General features: G+C 43.1%; 1 protein-coding gene across 1 annotated transcript in view; it reads right to left on the bottom strand.

Moving 5' to 3' along the window:
- Positions 1-4225: 4225 nt before the first annotated feature.
- The window catches only part of PPP4R1 (protein phosphatase 4 regulatory subunit 1), a 113064-nt gene continuing 99859 nt past the window's right edge, over positions 4226-17430 (bottom strand). Inside the window, 2 exon segments of the mRNA XM_040354584.1 lie at positions 4226-5323; positions 12536-12677. Coding sequence (XP_040210518.1) covers positions 5160-5323; positions 12536-12677 — 306 coding nt within the window. The 3' untranslated portion in view covers positions 4226-5159.

Raw genomic sequence — 17430 nt, 5'->3', positions numbered from 1 at the left:
AGTCAAAGCTCTGGTCACTAAAGTGAGAGCAAAAGCAGGTTTGCCAGCCTATTCTGCTGCTTGATAAATGTTCAAGTTTGCACCAATTCAGGACATTCTGGATATTATATTCTTGGTGCTAAGTAGTGTTTCCAGCTAACCTCATCACAGAACCATATACAACCAGAAAAGTATCAAAGAGCTGTGCATTGGAATCAGAAAATTGAATGTCAAATACAAGCATTATGGCAGCACACCTGGGTAGGTCCCACTCACCGCTACACTGATAGGCTCAAAGCTATAAAATTTTAGCCCAGCATGATGTAGCTAGACTGTTGTATTGGCGCTCGTCAGGAAAGAAAAATTGTGCTACGTATTTGACATTCAATTTTCAATGACAGCACACCTGGGAAATAACTAACACACAAGAGGGATAATGCTACACACTTTAATTTTGTTTAGAAGCAGAAGCCAGGACACCTCTACCAAATTCAGCTGTTGTCAAGGCTGCTTGCTCTATATAGTAATAAGCATTGAATCTATGTATTGATGCCCATACAATGGGCATCATATGGGAACCAAAATGTTTCAGTACTGTCACAGGTATACACTTAGGCATTGAATGCCAGGTCATAGGAATGTAAACATTGGGAGTATTTGGCCAGGCTTTACGAGTGACAGAAAAGACTTGCAGGTAAGGCATTTGCATTTTTTTTTTTCACTCACCAGGTTCAAAATCTGTATTTTTTTTTAAAACGCAAGTTTTTTTGAAAAAAATAAAAGAATTTTAATGAATAAAAATTAAAATTAAATTATTATAATATACATAGTATACACACACTTAATTTTTTTGGATAACATCATATTTCATATTATATAAAAAAAGGATACCAAACATATCACGCTTTAAAATTGCATTTAATTTAAAAATTAAATGGTGCTTTTTCTGTTAAAAAAATTTATAAATAAAAAAATGAAATGGTGACAAACTGCAGTATGTAAAAATCTCCATAGGTGACGCTTTAAATGCCTTTACAGGTTACCTGTTTAGAGTTACAGAGGTGGTCTAGCACTAGAATTATTGCTCTAACATTTGCAGCGATACCTTACGTGTGGAGCGAACACAGTTTACATATGCGTTCCATTTTGCGCATGGGCAGGAGGGATGGGTGCATTTAAAAATGTAAACATCCCTTGTAATATAAATAAGGATGACAGGTCCTCTTTATAAAGAGATCTAAGGTCAAAAAGACCCCACATCTCTCCTTCACCTTCAAAAGATAGAGTCTTCTCCTACCACTTCGGTATGTATGTAAAGCTCGGAACGCTTTCAAGAGAAAGCCAGCCGCGGGATAACAGCAAAAAAAAAAAAAAAAAAAAAAAACACACACAATACTGGGGGTTATGGCTTTTACCTTCAGCCACAACCCCCTAAACCACTTGCAATGTATATATACGAACTGTCAACAATCTTTTTTAAAAAAAAAAACAGCACAGTGGTGCTAACTGCAGCGTTTTACTGGATTTTGCATCCTCCAGATTTAGTATTCAACCCGTGTGTTTTGGGTCTCTTGCGTCACGAGTTAGCTTATGTAATAAGTAAACTTAACCTTTGAAGTCTCCAAAGAAAAGGTCATATCCAAAGTTGAACCACGCCCACTTACCCTTCAAGCCATGACAGAGACCATTTAAAACCATAAGTTCCCATCTCTTTGTGGACTTTTACTTACAGCAGTTACATTGGCAACAATAGTTTCAGAACTACCAGCTATTAGTACAAAATAATAATATGGTGTCATATTCATCAAAAAAGGTAGTACTTAGGCTTCCATTGAGAGTTTCTTCCAAAGCTAGTATCAAAATTCCATATGGATAAGGAACGGACTCTACCAGTGTTTTTCACAGCCCTAAATTAAAGAGGAGAAACTCTGGCATAATTTGGATATGGTCCGGCTTTTTTTAACCTACCTGCAGAACTGCTACTTTACTCCCATTAGGCTGTTATACAAGTCATATGGGTTGTTTGTTTGACCTTCAGGGCCCAAGAAAAGCACATCCTGCCCTGTCCAGTACTCTAGTAGCTTGGATAGTAAAATAAATTCAGGTTCCTTGCAAAGGTTTGCCCATCCTCAAAATCAGCATATTTAACAAAAGCAAAGTCTGCATCTTGGCAAAATACATTCACCATTGCAAAATGGACATGGCAGCTGGGGCGCAGATCATTTGGTTCTACAGTTCTGTCCACTGTGCCAACATTTGTAAAAATCAGTCTCCTAATTTTGCAGCAGACACCCATGCATTTTCTATTGCTACTCAATTCCCATCTACACTGACAAAGAGGGGGTGCCTGAAGTACAGACAATTCAAATTAAATACATTTTTCTTTACAGGTACTTCACATGTCGGCACAATTTTCCCTTCACATTCTTTTTTCAGGACTAAATAAGTAGAACACAGAGGCTGAAAACTTTTAAGCTGTGTCAAAGAGGGCTATCTTTGTGGGCAGAGCCCAACCTATCTGTGAGGAGCCTGGAAAACAAAAAGTGTTTCATTAGAATTTTCTATATTCTGGTTTACAATGCTTTTCTGTGCACCAATTCTTTGAACTGCTTGTTTATAGAGGAAGTTTGCCACCATCTTGTATCCAATTGTATCCGTGTGTCAAACAGAATCATATGACTTCTGGTCAAAACACCTTGACAAAATAGAAGGCATTGTGGTGCAGGCCAAACTATGTAGGAAAGTACCACCAATACCTTTCACATTATATTAGTCATGACTGTATGTAATTGAGCTTGTTGTAAAGGATTTTCATTTGTTTCCAGATCATAATGGTAAACCCTGAAATCCACTCATTTAAATCAAGCGTATAACTTCCACATGCACCACTCAGATACTAGGAGATTCTATGAAATACACGTGTGTACATTTTCTTGATATGCATTCTTGCTGCAAAAGCGTCTCCTTGCTTCCATGGTTTCTAAAAAAAAAAAAAAATGAATACCTACTTCTAAATTTATAATACAAGAACTAATTTATATACTGTAGAGGACATAAATAGGGTGGCGTTTACCCCAACGTATTTGATTGCCAACATTAGGACATATATAGAAATTACTTGGGCCTTATGCACACAGGATGTTATAAAAAATGTATAAAGTGGCTTTTTTAGCGTTCTGCGGCATTTTTTTATTAGCGTTTTTAGGTGTGTTTTTTAGCGTTTGAGTGTTTTTGAGCAATGAGCTTTTGTGGAAGTAGTTTTGCCAACAATCACTGAAAAGCCAAGTTTTAGTGTTTTTTTTTTTAGCGTTCAAACGTTTTTACAGCTGAAAAACTTCTTCAAACTCACTAGGTTTTTTTTTTCTAGCTAATAAAAGCATGTGTGCGCATGGAGACACTGGATAACATGCTGGGGAGTTTACTGGCTGCAGAAAAAAAAAATTACTATAACCAAAGCCAAAAACAGCAGCTGTAAAAAAAATCCAGTATGCATGACATGAGGCCTTAAAGCGGTAGTTCACCCTCCTTTCCATCATTAGACCATTAAATTCGGCATCGTAGCGCGAGCTACGGTATGCCGGTCTTAAATTTTTAATCCCCGTACTCACTGTGCTATCGATAATTGAAGAATCCGACTCCCGCGGGGAATGGGCGTGCCTATGGAGAGGGAGGATGATTGACGGCCGGCTCTGGCACGTCACGCTCCCCGAAGACAGCCGGAGTAGGTCTCGGCTATTCACGGCGCCTGCGCACAGGCTATGCGCAGGCGCCGTGAATAGCCAAGCCTATTTCGGCTATTTCCGGAGAAGCGTGACGTGCCAGGGCCGGCCGTCAATCACCTTCTCTCACCATAGGAACGCCCATTCCCCGGATTCTTCAATCATCGATAGCACAGTGAGTACGGGCATAAAAAATGTAAGACCGGCATACCGTAGCTCGCGCTACGATGCCGAATTTAATGGTCTAATAAAAAAAAAACTTTTTTTTTTTTTTTTTAACAGGGTGAACCCCCGCTTTAAGAGGTTGTGCCGACCTTTACTAATTGTCAATCCCACCTGCAACTTGATGTTAAAAAATAAATGTAGAACACTTACCACAGTAACATTTTATATTTAGAGTCATGCTTGATGCAGGATATGCGATATCTGAACCTGAGGTCTTATTAGAAAGCTGTACTTATTTTTCATATACTTGTACCTGCTTAAAGCAGTACTGAACATAGATTTTATAATGAGGGCATATATGATTTCTTGAAACGTATTAATACATTTTATTCAGACAAGCAGATAAACTTGTATTACAACAGAGCTTTAAACAGCAGGATTAAAGACTGCAGCACTCCAGAGAGCACAGGCAGATATGTACATTTACATGAAGACCAATAGTGATGCACCTCACATCTGATCATTTTCAAGTTAAAAAACAAACTTGACTTGAAGTACATGAACTAATGCATTTTCTTTAGGCCATGACCAGCATGAAAACTAATTAGAACAGAGGTACTAAACAGCAATGTTGCTTGCCCAAGTACAGCAATATGCTGCATTTAAGGATTAAAATCAGATTTTAGTGTAGTGTTAGCAGGGAGCCCTTAAAGAAAAAAAAAAGGAATGTTACCCTTTTTCTTATATAACACACACACCCTCCTGAAAGGAAACTATTCATATATGTTAAGAAAATGATGGGAGAATACTTATTTTTTTTTTTATAAAATCCCCTTTGCAAATAATACTGGAAATTATTACAATGGTAAGGAACAGTCTTCTGGACAAAATTCACTGTAGGACACAGTCCGTGGATACTAAAACAGTGCTACTGCATAAGACCCAAAGCCACTTTACCTCCTATCCATAATATGGGCTTCAGCATAAGAAAATGTGTTATGGCACATGTACAGTTCTCCATATGCCATCACTTTAGTACTAGCTCCTGCAGTGAAAGATGTAGGAAGTGAACCTCTGGGTTATATTAGGGCAATGTAGGCTACAAGTTTCCCCTCTAGTAGATAGAAGTTACTCGTCATTCAGTTCAAGTTTGACATCGCAGGAAGACAGAAGATTTAAGGCTTTGGTGGCAATCCTCTGAGTTTGTGGTTCCTCCTCCCTACTAATGTAGAACAGGAAAACAATTCAAAGGCCCTAGACAACACTGTCTTGGGTTAGAGTTCTAGGTGGCCTTTATTAGTAGGTGGAGGATGCGGTGCTCATGGCATCATCAGCGAGTTTGGTGTTAGCAGGGTGTATACTGGCAAAATACTTCACATCATTATCATAATCCATCTGTAAAGCCACAATTGTCTGCTCCACAGCTTCCTGATGTGAATTGGCAGCAGTCAAAAAGTATTCTGGAAAGAAATTAAAAAAAAAAAAACTGTAAATTGTAAGAATTAATCAATCTAGTGAAAAATATATTTGAATCTAAAACGTATGAATACAGCAAAAAATACAATACTGCCAAGAGAGTTATAATTGCTCACAATATAGAGATAGGACAGTGACCTCCCTTTTCGACACTGCTGAGCTCACCACTATGTTTTGTTCTCCCTCATTTCATTAAACAAAGCTTCTTTAACTAAAGAGTGAATGAAAAACAAAAAGCCTTGTGCTGGGGAGGCCTGGTACTGTCCAGTATGTGAAGCTACATGACCAGGTTTGATGGCTGAAGGTGAGCAAAGTCACTAAAAGCTGGCAGTAGAATCCAAGACTTAAAAGCGTCATTAGACCCAGATTACGAAAAACGCTCATTAAATTATATAACAAAGTCTGCATACTCACAAAGCCACTAATCATTAGTTTTGTGTAGAATGAAATATACCTGGTTGATTCTGCATTCACCTGTACCTCCCATCTTCCCTGTGTACATTACAGGACACTTCAAAATTCATAAACTAGTTGGGTTTATGCTGCCACCTTCAGGTAAGCGACACCCTGCGCAAAGGCTTTTAACAAGAGATGAAAAACGATAGGTCTCTGAAACAGTAAGGCCAAGACATGCCTTTTGATGTTTTTTAAAGCCAGACACATCTCCACACCATATTTGAGAAAAGTAAAAAAGCACCGTATGACTACATGTCTGGGATGAAACAAGCAGAACACCAGGTGGAAAAGGCTTTCCATGTATAGTGGTACACCCCTATCCTTCAGGACTTGGGCTTCAAACAGCTGTGCTGTCAAAGCCAGCAACCCTAAAGCAGGATGAAAGATTAGCTTTAACCAATCTGCCAAGAGGTTTACAATGTTGGCAGGCCATGTTCTTTTTTGCCAAGCAGAGTGCGATCAGAAATCACTGGAATGCCTTCCACCTTTCTCCTGGGCACTAGGCGAGGAAAAAGCTGTATGGATGGGATAAAGCAGGGAACGGTTCCCAAGCAGTCCCCAGGGCATCCACTGCAAATGCCTGATGATCTCTGTTCTGGGACACAAGTCTGTCTAGTTTGTTTCTGGATCGGATGCTAAAGAAGCCCCCAACCAGATCTTTGCAAAAACCTCTAGATGAAAGTCTTATATCCCCCGATTCAGCTGCTGACAGGTGGCAAAGTCTGCCCGCAACTTACCATGCTGGGAATGTGCCCAGCAGAGGGTAGCAATGTAATGTTATGCTTAAGACAAGATCATGCTTCTTTCAGAGCAGCACAACTTCTTGTCCCTTCCTCGTGGTTGTTGAATAGCGGTGGCCCCATAGACAGACAGATTTGGCTGGTTCTACTACACTGAAGTTCCGGGATGTTTGGTGGCAAATTATGCTACTCTGACAAACATGTTCCCTGAACTTAGAGATTCTCCAGAAAAACATCCACAGCCAGGCTGGCATCCATCATCAAGACCTTCCAATTCATCTGAAGAAAGATCTCCCAGCATACAGCATCAGAGTGAATACCTACAGTTCCAGAGCCGACAGTCTAATGCAGACAGTATATTGATCTAAAGAGTCCTGGAGAAAACCTGGGCATAAGGGACTGAATCAAAGGCTGCAACCACCTTGAGCATCCTCATACAAGCCAGTATCGAGGGCCTTTTCAACAACACTGGGACTGAAAAGACAAGCATTTCTCCTGCAGAAGCAGCACCTGGAGCCATGTCAAGGACTAAGCCTAAATATGCCAAGACCTTGTGTCAGAACCTAAACTGAATTTTGAATAGCACCCAAATCGAGACTTTTAGGTCTGTGTGGTCTGCTGAACATTTGGTGTAAGCCTCGGAGGTCTTTACTCCCTGAGAAGCAGGTCAACTAGGTGTCCCATGGTAACCCCAGAACCAGAGCAAACACCTTGGTAAAGACTCTGGGGGGCTGGTTCAGACCAAAAGGTAATACCCCATATTGGTAATGGTGATCCTACACTGCGAATTGCAGAAGCTTTTAGCAAGGCTGAAAAATAGGGAGGTGAGTGTAAGCATTCTTTATATCCACTGATACCAGGAACTCTCCCTAATAAAGCAAAGGAATGGACCAACCGGTACCCTCAGGAACTTGACACTCTTGAGGTCCAGATTAGGATGGATGTCTCCATTTGGCTTCAGAACCATAATCAGTTTGGAATAGAAGCCATGCTCCTTCACTGTGAAGGATGGATCTGGAGGACTTAGGGCACCAGTTGTTACAGAACTAGAATGTAGGCTTCTGCTTAGAGTCCAAGGTTTGCTACTAATTAACAGGAACGTGTCTTAGATTCTGAGAGCATCAGTTTCTGACACGTCATCTTCACCGTCTTGTTTAGGGGTAAAAGTATGCTTCTCCCCATATTCACCTTCTGGATGAAGACAGCCAGGGATGGACCAAAGCACTTGCCCTCAAAGAGCAGCCACTCAATTTGCACATTGGAGGGCTGCCTTATGGAATCTTCCATGGTGCTCACCGAGAAACTCCATGCTCTTGAGTAAACTGACAGATGGTGGGTCCCCTCAGAGAATACACTTTGCTTAAACGTTGAGGGCTTGGCAAACTGCCACTGCAGCCTGCAGAGCTGTTCCTACCAGAGAGGACGACACCCTAAAGAGAGCCTCCAACCCCTTATTTATATGGCTTATTTAAAGCGCATGTAAACCCGATTCATGAAATTTGAGCTAGGCACACATCTGCAGTATTTTCTAATTTTTCTTCAAAGCCACAAGTTCTTCTGTTATCAGCATGATGATGGAGAACATGTCAGAAGTTAACTGTGATAAAACCAGGCTGAATGTTGTGTCAGGGTGGGTGCTATAAAAAGATTAGCAGAGAGCTAGTCAATTCACAGCACAGCTCTGCATTGATTCTTCCCATTTCTGCCTATGTGAAGAGGGGGTGTGTGCCTTTCCTCCAATCAGCTGTCTCAGTGTATGGCAAGAACCCACACCCACTGGTGAATCAGGATTTTTTTTAGCACTTTATAAACGGTATATAAAGCTGAAGACAGCAGATATACATGTACAAATTATGTAGGAGGATTTGTTTCATTCCTGTGTACCATCTGAAGCTGTTGGGTATATGTGAGGGTTTACATCCACTTTAAAGATCAGGACCTCATCCACCAAGGTCTTATACAAGTAGGAAATGGCCAAGTCAACAGCTGGAGAACCTAATTGTACAATTCATCTCCCAAGGGTTACTGCTTGGCAAAAAGATTCAAGAGGTGAAAATACTATCTACAGGCAACCCCAAACGGCATTCATCACCTCTTGCAAGTAATGGTGTAGTTCAGTGGTTCTCAACCGGGGGTTTGGGACCCCCTCGGGGGTCAAATATGATTTGCCAGGGGTCACCAAATCCTGGGCTGTTCCTGCTCTCCCAGCATTTTTGCAGCAGCCCAGCAGGGCTGTCCCTGGAGCCTGCGGCCGCCCACTCAGCCTCTTCGCAGCTGGGGGGGCGGAGGCTAGAGGTCAGCTGACTGGAGAGGAATGTGAAATGGGAGGGGCTGGAGGAGACCCTATCCCCTGATTTCCACATAGGTGTTACTGCTACGAGACACCATAATGTTGGAGACACAGTGAGTAACACTACCTGTGATTATAGTTGCCATTAAAAGTCCCCACTACAGTTCTCAGATCAGCAGATGACCTTGATCAAGAACACCCAAGTTGGCTGATCAGAACTCCCACTGATCCCTAATCTCCACCAACAGTGCCACTCATCCCATTGCCCCCACCCCAACAAGGAGTAAGAGAAGGAATAAAGATAGAGAATACATGGAAGGGAGAGGAAAAAGGGGGAGAAATAATAAGAGAACGAACAAGAAAGACGGCAAGAGAGACGGACGAGGGGTAAAAAAATAAAATAAAAATAAATTTGAGAGAGAGATAAAGGGGAAAGGAGAACAAAGATAGAGTTGTACATCCTAAAATGTACTATAAGGAGGTTCAATACTGTATGAGTGGAAGGGACTCGGAGCGCAAATTACTTGTCTTCCCTGGGTGCTGACAACCTACGCTACAATTTTTTTTTTTACTGTTGGGGTCCCCACAACTTGGGAAATTTTATCAAGGGGTCACAGCACTAGAAAGGTTGAGAACCACTGGTGTAGTCGAAATGATTTTGGAATGTTGTAGCAGCCACCAGATCCCAAAACCAGTGAATTTTGGCGTAGAGGATTTGAGCAGAGGCAACTTTAAGTTGTCTGCAACAAGCCCAGATATTGAGATTCCCCATAGGAAGGACTCATCTACAGAGGATTACAAAGCCCCTGATAGCTTCCTATCCTTTGAGGATTTTCCTCCTGCAAAAGGGGAGGAAAGGAAGAAGAGGAGTTTACACTTGCGTACCAGACCAGTGAACATCTGAGAGCTCATTTCACAAGCCAGAAATGGCTGCAGAAAATTCCTCCCTTGACACATAGGAAAGAGGATTGTGCCCCTGAAAAACTTTGAAATCATATCAGATCTCAACAGGCAAAAATCTCATGCTGGATACCTATACTGATATGGACTGGGTAAGGTGTTAAGAATAAAAGGATGACACATCATTTGATGGAAAAATTATCCACCTACAGAGGGCTGAATTCAAAGAGACCCCGAAAATCTAAGTGAAAAAAATTATGCAGCAAGCTAGTCCATTTTGCTGAAATTTAATTGCAACAACTCAAAATGGTCCTCAGTCGTTTGTATGGCCCCAAAGAGCTTGTATGCATGTCTGACAACATCAGGGCATGCTCCTGAGACAGATGGTGTCCTGGGGTATTTCCTCCCAGATCTGGACCAGAGCATCATTGAGTTCCTGAACAGACTGAGGTGCAACCTGGCGGCACCTGATGGACCGAAACAGTGTCCCAGAGGTGCTCTTTTGGATTTAGGTCAGGTGAGCGTGGGGGCCATTTAATGGTATAAATTTCTTCATCCTCCAGGAACTGGGTTCATGCTCTCGCCAGGCATTGTCATGCACCAGGAGGAACCCAGGACCCACTGCACCAGCGTAGGGTCCGACAATGGGTCCAAGAATTTCATCCCGATACCTAGTGCCAGTCAGGGTGCCATTGTGTAGCCTGTAGAGGTCTGTGCATCCCTCCATGGATGGACATGCCTCCCCAGACCATCACTGACCCACCACCAAACTGGTCATGCTGAACGATGTTACAGGCAGCATAAAAGTTCCCCGCGGCTTCTCCAAACCCTTTCACATCTGTCACATATGCTCAGGGAGAAACTGCTCTTATCTGTGAAAAGCATAGGGCACCAGTGGCGGACCTGACAATTCTGGTGTTCAATGGAAAATGCCAATCGAGCTCCACAGTGTCCAGCAGTAAACACAGAGCACACAAGAGGATGTCGGGCCCTCAGGCCACCCCCATGAAGTCAGTTTCTGATTGTTTGGTCAGACATTCACACCAGTGGCCTGCTGGAGGTAATTTTGTAGGGCTCTAGCAGTGCTCATCCTGTTCCTCCTTGCAGATACCGGTCCTGCTGATGAGTTAAGGACCTTCTACAGCTCGGTCCAGCTCTCCTAGAGTAACTGCCTGTCTCCTGGAATCTCCTCCATGCTCTTGAGACTGTGTTGGGAGACACGACAAACCTTCTGGCAATGACACGTATTGATGTGCCATTCTGGAGGAGTTGGACTATCTGTGCAACCTTTATAGGGTTCAAGTATCTCCTCGTGCTACCAGTAGTGACACTGATCCTAGCCAAATGCAAAACTAGTGAAAAACAGTCAGGAAAGATGAGTAGGGAAAACAAATGTCAGACACCTCCACCTGAAAAAACATTCAGGTTTTGGAGGTCGTCTCATTGTTGCCCATCTAGTGCACCTGTTAATTTCAATTAACAGCAAAGCAGCTGAAATTGATTAACAACCCCCTCTGTATACACCCCTCTACCCCTGCTACTTAACTGACCAGATAAATATACCAGGAGTTCTGATTCAAAAGGTTCCTTTAATTTTTTTGAGCAGTGTATATAATCAGTATTTTTAAGTTGATCGCTAAAACAAAGAAGTCTATTCACTAAAGCAAAAACTGAACATGGTAAAAGCAAGCATTATAATTTTCTTTACTAGTAATGGCGGTGATCAGCTATTTTTTAGCGGGATTGCGGCGGACAGACCGGCCTATTTTATGTGGGCCGCACCATCTGTACCCTACAGAGTGTTCCTGCGGGCGTCATATGACAATGCGCGGTAGGGAAGTGGTTAATAATTTGCATACAAGTTCAGTCATTAGCTGCCTTACTTATTACACTTTTATTTTATTCATTTGTGTTAATCATGTGAAAAAGGTAGCAGCTTGGATAGGTAAATATACTGAGTGTACCGTTGTCCGACATATATTTTGATTTATGCGTTGCGGTTTGTCGTAAAAATTGTGGCAAAAATGCACTGCGTTTTAGAAGCCATTAAAAATAAATGGCACCCGAATATTCGTTTTGCAATTTCAGTGCGATTTCAGATCACTTGATTGAAGAGAGATTCAAAAACACCAAATGTGAACGGAACCAAAGAAAGTGGAGGTAAATAGGACCTCTATGTTGCAGTAAATTGTTGTGTCGTACATGTAATTATTGTGTTGCATCCAAGACAATTTTGCAAAAAAAAAAAAAAATCTTTTTTACTGGATCTGAGGTTTCCATTACTCTTTCAAGTATTTCAAGTATCTTCTTTGCCTGTAAAACGCTGCTTCTTCACAAGAGATGCATGCGACAGTTCTGACAGAGTTGCAACAGATTTATATATACAGGGACGTACATGAATCTGACAAGTTCCGTCACATACTTTACAGATTTCAAGGTGCAGATTTATGCAGTCTTCAAAAACTATAAAGGGGATGGGTAATACAGGTTTAGTCAAGTTAAATAATTATGCACTAGACTCGAAAAGATCCGATGATTGAAGAAATGACTAATAATGATATGTTATACTGGGTCATAAGTGCTGGTTAATGTTTGGGGTTCAGGGGGGATTTGCATTGTATCCTGTTATTTTGCTCAGATATTCTGGAACTTAAAATCCTGACATGATATGGTCTACTCATGTATTGTTTTGTTTTATTCACTGCAAAAACTATAAAGGGAATCCTCTATGCTTTATATTTCTTCATAAGATTTAAGAAAATATTTAAGCATACAAAGTCTTCTAAAGCTGCTGGGAATTCTTAGCTTACCTTTCTCTAACAGTGTTTGCTTTAAGGTCTTTGCAAGGAGAACTCTAACATTTGGTACTCTGTCAGATGCAAGCTGCAGAAGATGAGGCATTAAATGCATAGCAAATTGCTCCATAGGAAGGCAGTCATCTTCTAAGAGAGCCTAGGAAAAAAAAAAAAACTATTAGTATGTTAAAGTGAAAATTCAACACCTATTATCCTGCAAGTGTCCTGTCTCCTAGGAGCAAAGCATATATTCCACAGTCTGTCATTATACACACTAATATGGCAACACTAAAGCCTGCATATAATTAAAGTGATATTAGACCCTCAGTTTTTTCAGCACTTTGAACAGCTCATTTAATCCCTTACCGAGTATGCAGCTTAATTATCTTTGAAACCTTGCTTCTGTTTCAGTTTACATGACAACTGCCCCAGGTATGCTTTTTCAGGGTGGCTCTTTTCTCTTGCAGCAGCCTATAAAGCCAACCTTGCAGGTACAGACTAGAGTTGTGTCTCCCTACACAGAGTCCAGGGGAATCAGCTAGTTGTTTTAAAATATGAGCTGTACTTACCGTTTGCATCTTCTCCGCCACTTCCGGGTATGGGCTGCGGGACTGGGCGTTCCTATTTTGATTGACAGTCTTCCGAGAGGCTTCCGACGGTCGCATCCATCGCGTCACGATTTTCCGAAATAAGCCAAACGTCGGTGCGCAGGCGCAGTATAGAGCCGCACCGACGTTCGGCTTCTTTCGGCTACTAGTGACGCGATGGATGCGACCGTCGGAAGCCTCTCGGAAGACTGTCAATCAAGAAGGAATGCCCGCTCCCGAAGACCCATACCCGGAAGCGACGGAGAAGATGCATCTCGAAAACGGTAAGTACAGCTCATATTTTAAAACAACTAGCCGATTCCCCTAGACAAAACGAGCATCCATCTAAGGGGAAAAATTGTTTTATGGGTGAACTCCCGCTTTAAGTCTTTACTATGAGGAAGGGAAGTTCAGGGAAAAAAGCAGAGAGCAGGAGCCAGCAGTATTGCAAACTGTAAACTACAAGCGTTGAGTAAGAATTTTAACAATGTGTACAATGTGTTGGGCTGAAAAAATACTGAGTGAGTAATACTACTTCAAAATAATTAAAAACAAGAAACACATTTAACTGAAATAGATTTTTCCATCATACTTGCCTGTAAAATAATTTTTTTTTAGTACAACACGGGACACAGAGTTAGGCTATTATTCCTTACTTACTGGGATACCCCAGAGCAATAGCCTTGAGGGGAGGGAGACACCATGCCAAAAAAATAGCTATCAGACTTTATACAGCAGCCTGTAGTACACAATGGCTGAAAGCCGAATCCTCGGCTGCTCCAACATCCACCTGATGAAATCGTGTGAATGTATACACTGAAGACCAGGTAGCAGCCTTACAAATCTGATACCGGACTACGAAAAAGCCCAGGAGGTTCCCACACCCCTGGTAGAATGAGCTCCCACCCTGAAGGGAGGAGTCGTACGTTTCAGACCATAGGCCTGAATGACCAATTGGCAGACCCAATGGGCAATGGAAGCTTTGGAAGCTGTCTGCCCCTTCTTGGGTCCTTCTGGTAAAACCAAAAATGAGTGCAATTCTTGGATCTCTTGCAGATCTAGACAAACTGACTGCCCGCATGTCCAAGGAATGCTGTCGCCTCTCTTCTGCTGAACGAGGCTGAGATAAAAAAGGAAGGCAAAATGTCCCGATTCAAATGAAGGGCCAACACAATCTTTGGCAAGAATAGGATACACCACCACCTTGTCGTGGTGAAGGATTAAGTATGGTTCCCTGCACAAAAGGGCCCCCAATTCCGACACCCTTCTAGCTGAGGCGATTGCCATCAGGAAGGCTAGCTTATGTGACAGCAAGACTAATGGAATTTCCTTGATAGGCTTTAAATGGCTGTTTCTGTAAAAACAGACAGCACCAGGTTTAAGACACAAAGACACATAGATGACCTAATGGGGGGAAGCAAACGAGTTTCTCCCTGCATAAAGGTTCGGACCAGCGAATGGGAGGCTAAAGGCCTTTGGAAGAATACAGACGAGGCCGAAATTCACCCCCGGATTGTACTCAAAGCCAATCTGATTTCCACAGCAGACTATAGAAAAAAGAGAGAATTCTCCAAATACGTATTTCCAAGGATGCCATTTTCAGGCTTCACACCAAGCAATATAAAGTCTTCCAGACCTTATAAAAACAAATCTTCCTAGTGACAGCTTTCTTGGCATTCACTAGGTCACTGCTCCCGAGATGTCATGATCCTTCAACTCCCTGGCTTCAATAGCCATGCCGTCAAATTTAGAGACTGAAAACTGGGATGGGATATAGGATCTTGAGACAGTAGATTGGAGCGGTGTGGAGGAAGAGGAATCGGGGGGGAAAGCATAAACCAGGGAGAACTGGCTCTATGGAACTACCAGAGCATCTGCTCCGATTTCCAGGGGATCCCTTGTTTGGGACAAAAACTGATGTAGCTTGTTGTTGAACCTGGATGCCAATAGATCGTCATCTGGCCATCCCCCATCGCTGGCAAATTTCCCGAAATACGTTTGGGTGTAGGGACCATTCCCTGAGGCAGACCTGCTGGTGTCCAAGATAATTTGCCTTCCAGTTCTCTACCTCTGGGATATGGACTGCCGATAGAACCGGCACAAGTCCCCCTGCCCCGGCCAATATGTGGGTCACCTCCCAGTGAGTTGAATGGCTCCCGGTATCGCCCTGGTGGTTGAGATATAGGCCACCACAGTGACATAGTCGGACTGAACCCCGATAGGGCAGACCTGAAGCTTCGTCGTCCACTATAGTCGGGCCAGACGCAGCACCCTTAACCCCAGAATGTTCATGGGCTCCGCCCTTGACCATCTCCCTGAGCTGTGAGCCCTTCGAGAGAGAGAGAGAGAGAGAGAGAGAGAGAGAGAGACACACACAGACAAAATAAGATTTTTATAACAGCTTACCTGTAAAATCCTTTTCTTGGAGTACATCACATGACACAGAGAAGCATAGTAATTACTAAATGGGTTATAGAGTCTACCTTCATGTGATGGACACTGGCACGCCCTTAAGGCAGGAAGTTCCCTCCCCTACATAACCCCTCCCATACCGGGAGTACCTCAGTTTTGTAGCAAAGCAATAAGTGTCCCAATATCCCCATCAAGAGGGGCGGGAGCTCTGTGTCCCATGATGTACTCCAAGAAAAGGATTTTACAGGTAAGCTGTTATAAAAGTCCTATTTTCTCCAGTCATCTTCCAGGACGGCACACCTGAGAGATCCACCTGACAGGAAACACAAACAGAGTTTAAAAGGCCCCACCCTTCCCTCTGTCCCTCAGTTATTGATTGTGTTTCCCCAACAGATGGCAGCGAAACAGTTTTTTTTTTTTTTGTTTTTTTAGCAATGAGACCAAGGTCTGGGACCAAGGTCTTCCCCCCCCCCCCCCTGGTTTTTCTGACCTAAGAGCAGTCAGTGGGGACTGCAGGGTCAGATTTAGGCTTTTGGCTCGATTTAAGGGGGGTTTCCATTACATATATTATCAGGGAGAAGGATGTGCTGAGCTACAAGAAGGCTGCCTGAAAATACTGGCAGCGTTGGACTCGGTGAGGGGGGTCCATGCTTTTGGAACTAATGGAACTAAACACAGATGATCTTTACCGGACCGCAGTGCGGGCTCCGGTGTCCCGGGGAGCTACGGCGCATGTCCGAAAGCATGAGAGCGGCGCGGCCGGATGACGTCACTTCCGAGCGTCCGGGCTACACCATAATGGCGACAAGCGGCATCTCACATGCTTCGGAGCAGTAAACGGAGCGGGGGTCCGCGGTCCTGTGCTCCCACCCAGCCTGCAGTAAAGATTTTTGCCCACGGCGGGCTGCCCAAAGGCAGTATGGACAAAGAGGATGGACCAATTCCATCAACACAAGTCGCCACAGGGGGTGAGTGACTTGGCTGACTGGGGGAGGCGATTCTGGGGTGGCCCTTTTTTACATTCTCCCCCAGGGATAGCCCATGGGCAACAGGGTTTTTTTGTTGTCTATTTCAGAGACCGAATGCCCTGCCCAGGAGACCACCAACAGGTCTAGAGGCAAATCTTCTGGCAAATCAAAGCGCTGTGGGAACTGTGGGGAAAAACTCCCGCAGGATCATACTAAGACCTTCTGTTACAAATGTATTTACAAATTGGCAGGCAGGGAGACAGCGCAAGCTATGAAAGAGTGCAGAGCTTTACAGTCTGAAACGCTCGCTACTCTTCAATCTTTTAAACCCACGGTAGCAAACAGAGAGGTAGCTCCCGTAGGTACAGAAGATTCCTCATCTTTGTTAGAGACCCAAACTAGTATTACAGAAGGGTCTCAGAGACCATCTCTAACCTATTCTGACATAGAGTTAGACTCCTCAGGTCAGAGTTCTCAGGAAGAAGGGGAGTATTCGGATCAGAGTAGCCTGGGGGATACTAGACCTGGCGACCATCTTTTTTCTGCGGAGAATATGAAAGATCTCCTCAAACCGATCTATGCCTCTGAGGACATCCAGCTTCCGGCCACGCAGGTCTCATTTCAAGACAGATTGTACAGGGGACTCGGTAAAGCCCAAGCCAAATCCTTTCCTGTACACCAATCTCTTAAGGATATTATTCTAAGAAAATGGAAGGAACCTGAGCACAAGGTCTTAAGACTTAAAACCTGGAAGCGTTAGGTGCCCCTTCAAGCCCGAGAAAGAGGACAAATTCTTCAAAATTCCACGTTTGGATGCCTCTTTGGCCCAAGTATCCAAACACTCGGATTTATCATTTGAAGATTCCGGCAACATTCGGGATCCGATGGATAAAAAAAGTCTGAAACTTTGTTGCGCAGGGCTTGGGATGCTAATGCAGCCGCC

This window comes from Rana temporaria, chromosome 5 (assembly GCF_905171775.1).
Source record: "Rana temporaria chromosome 5, aRanTem1.1, whole genome shotgun sequence".
NCBI lineage: Eukaryota > Metazoa > Chordata > Amphibia > Anura > Ranidae > Rana > Rana temporaria.
This window is presented reverse-complemented; position numbering and strand designations above follow the sequence as displayed.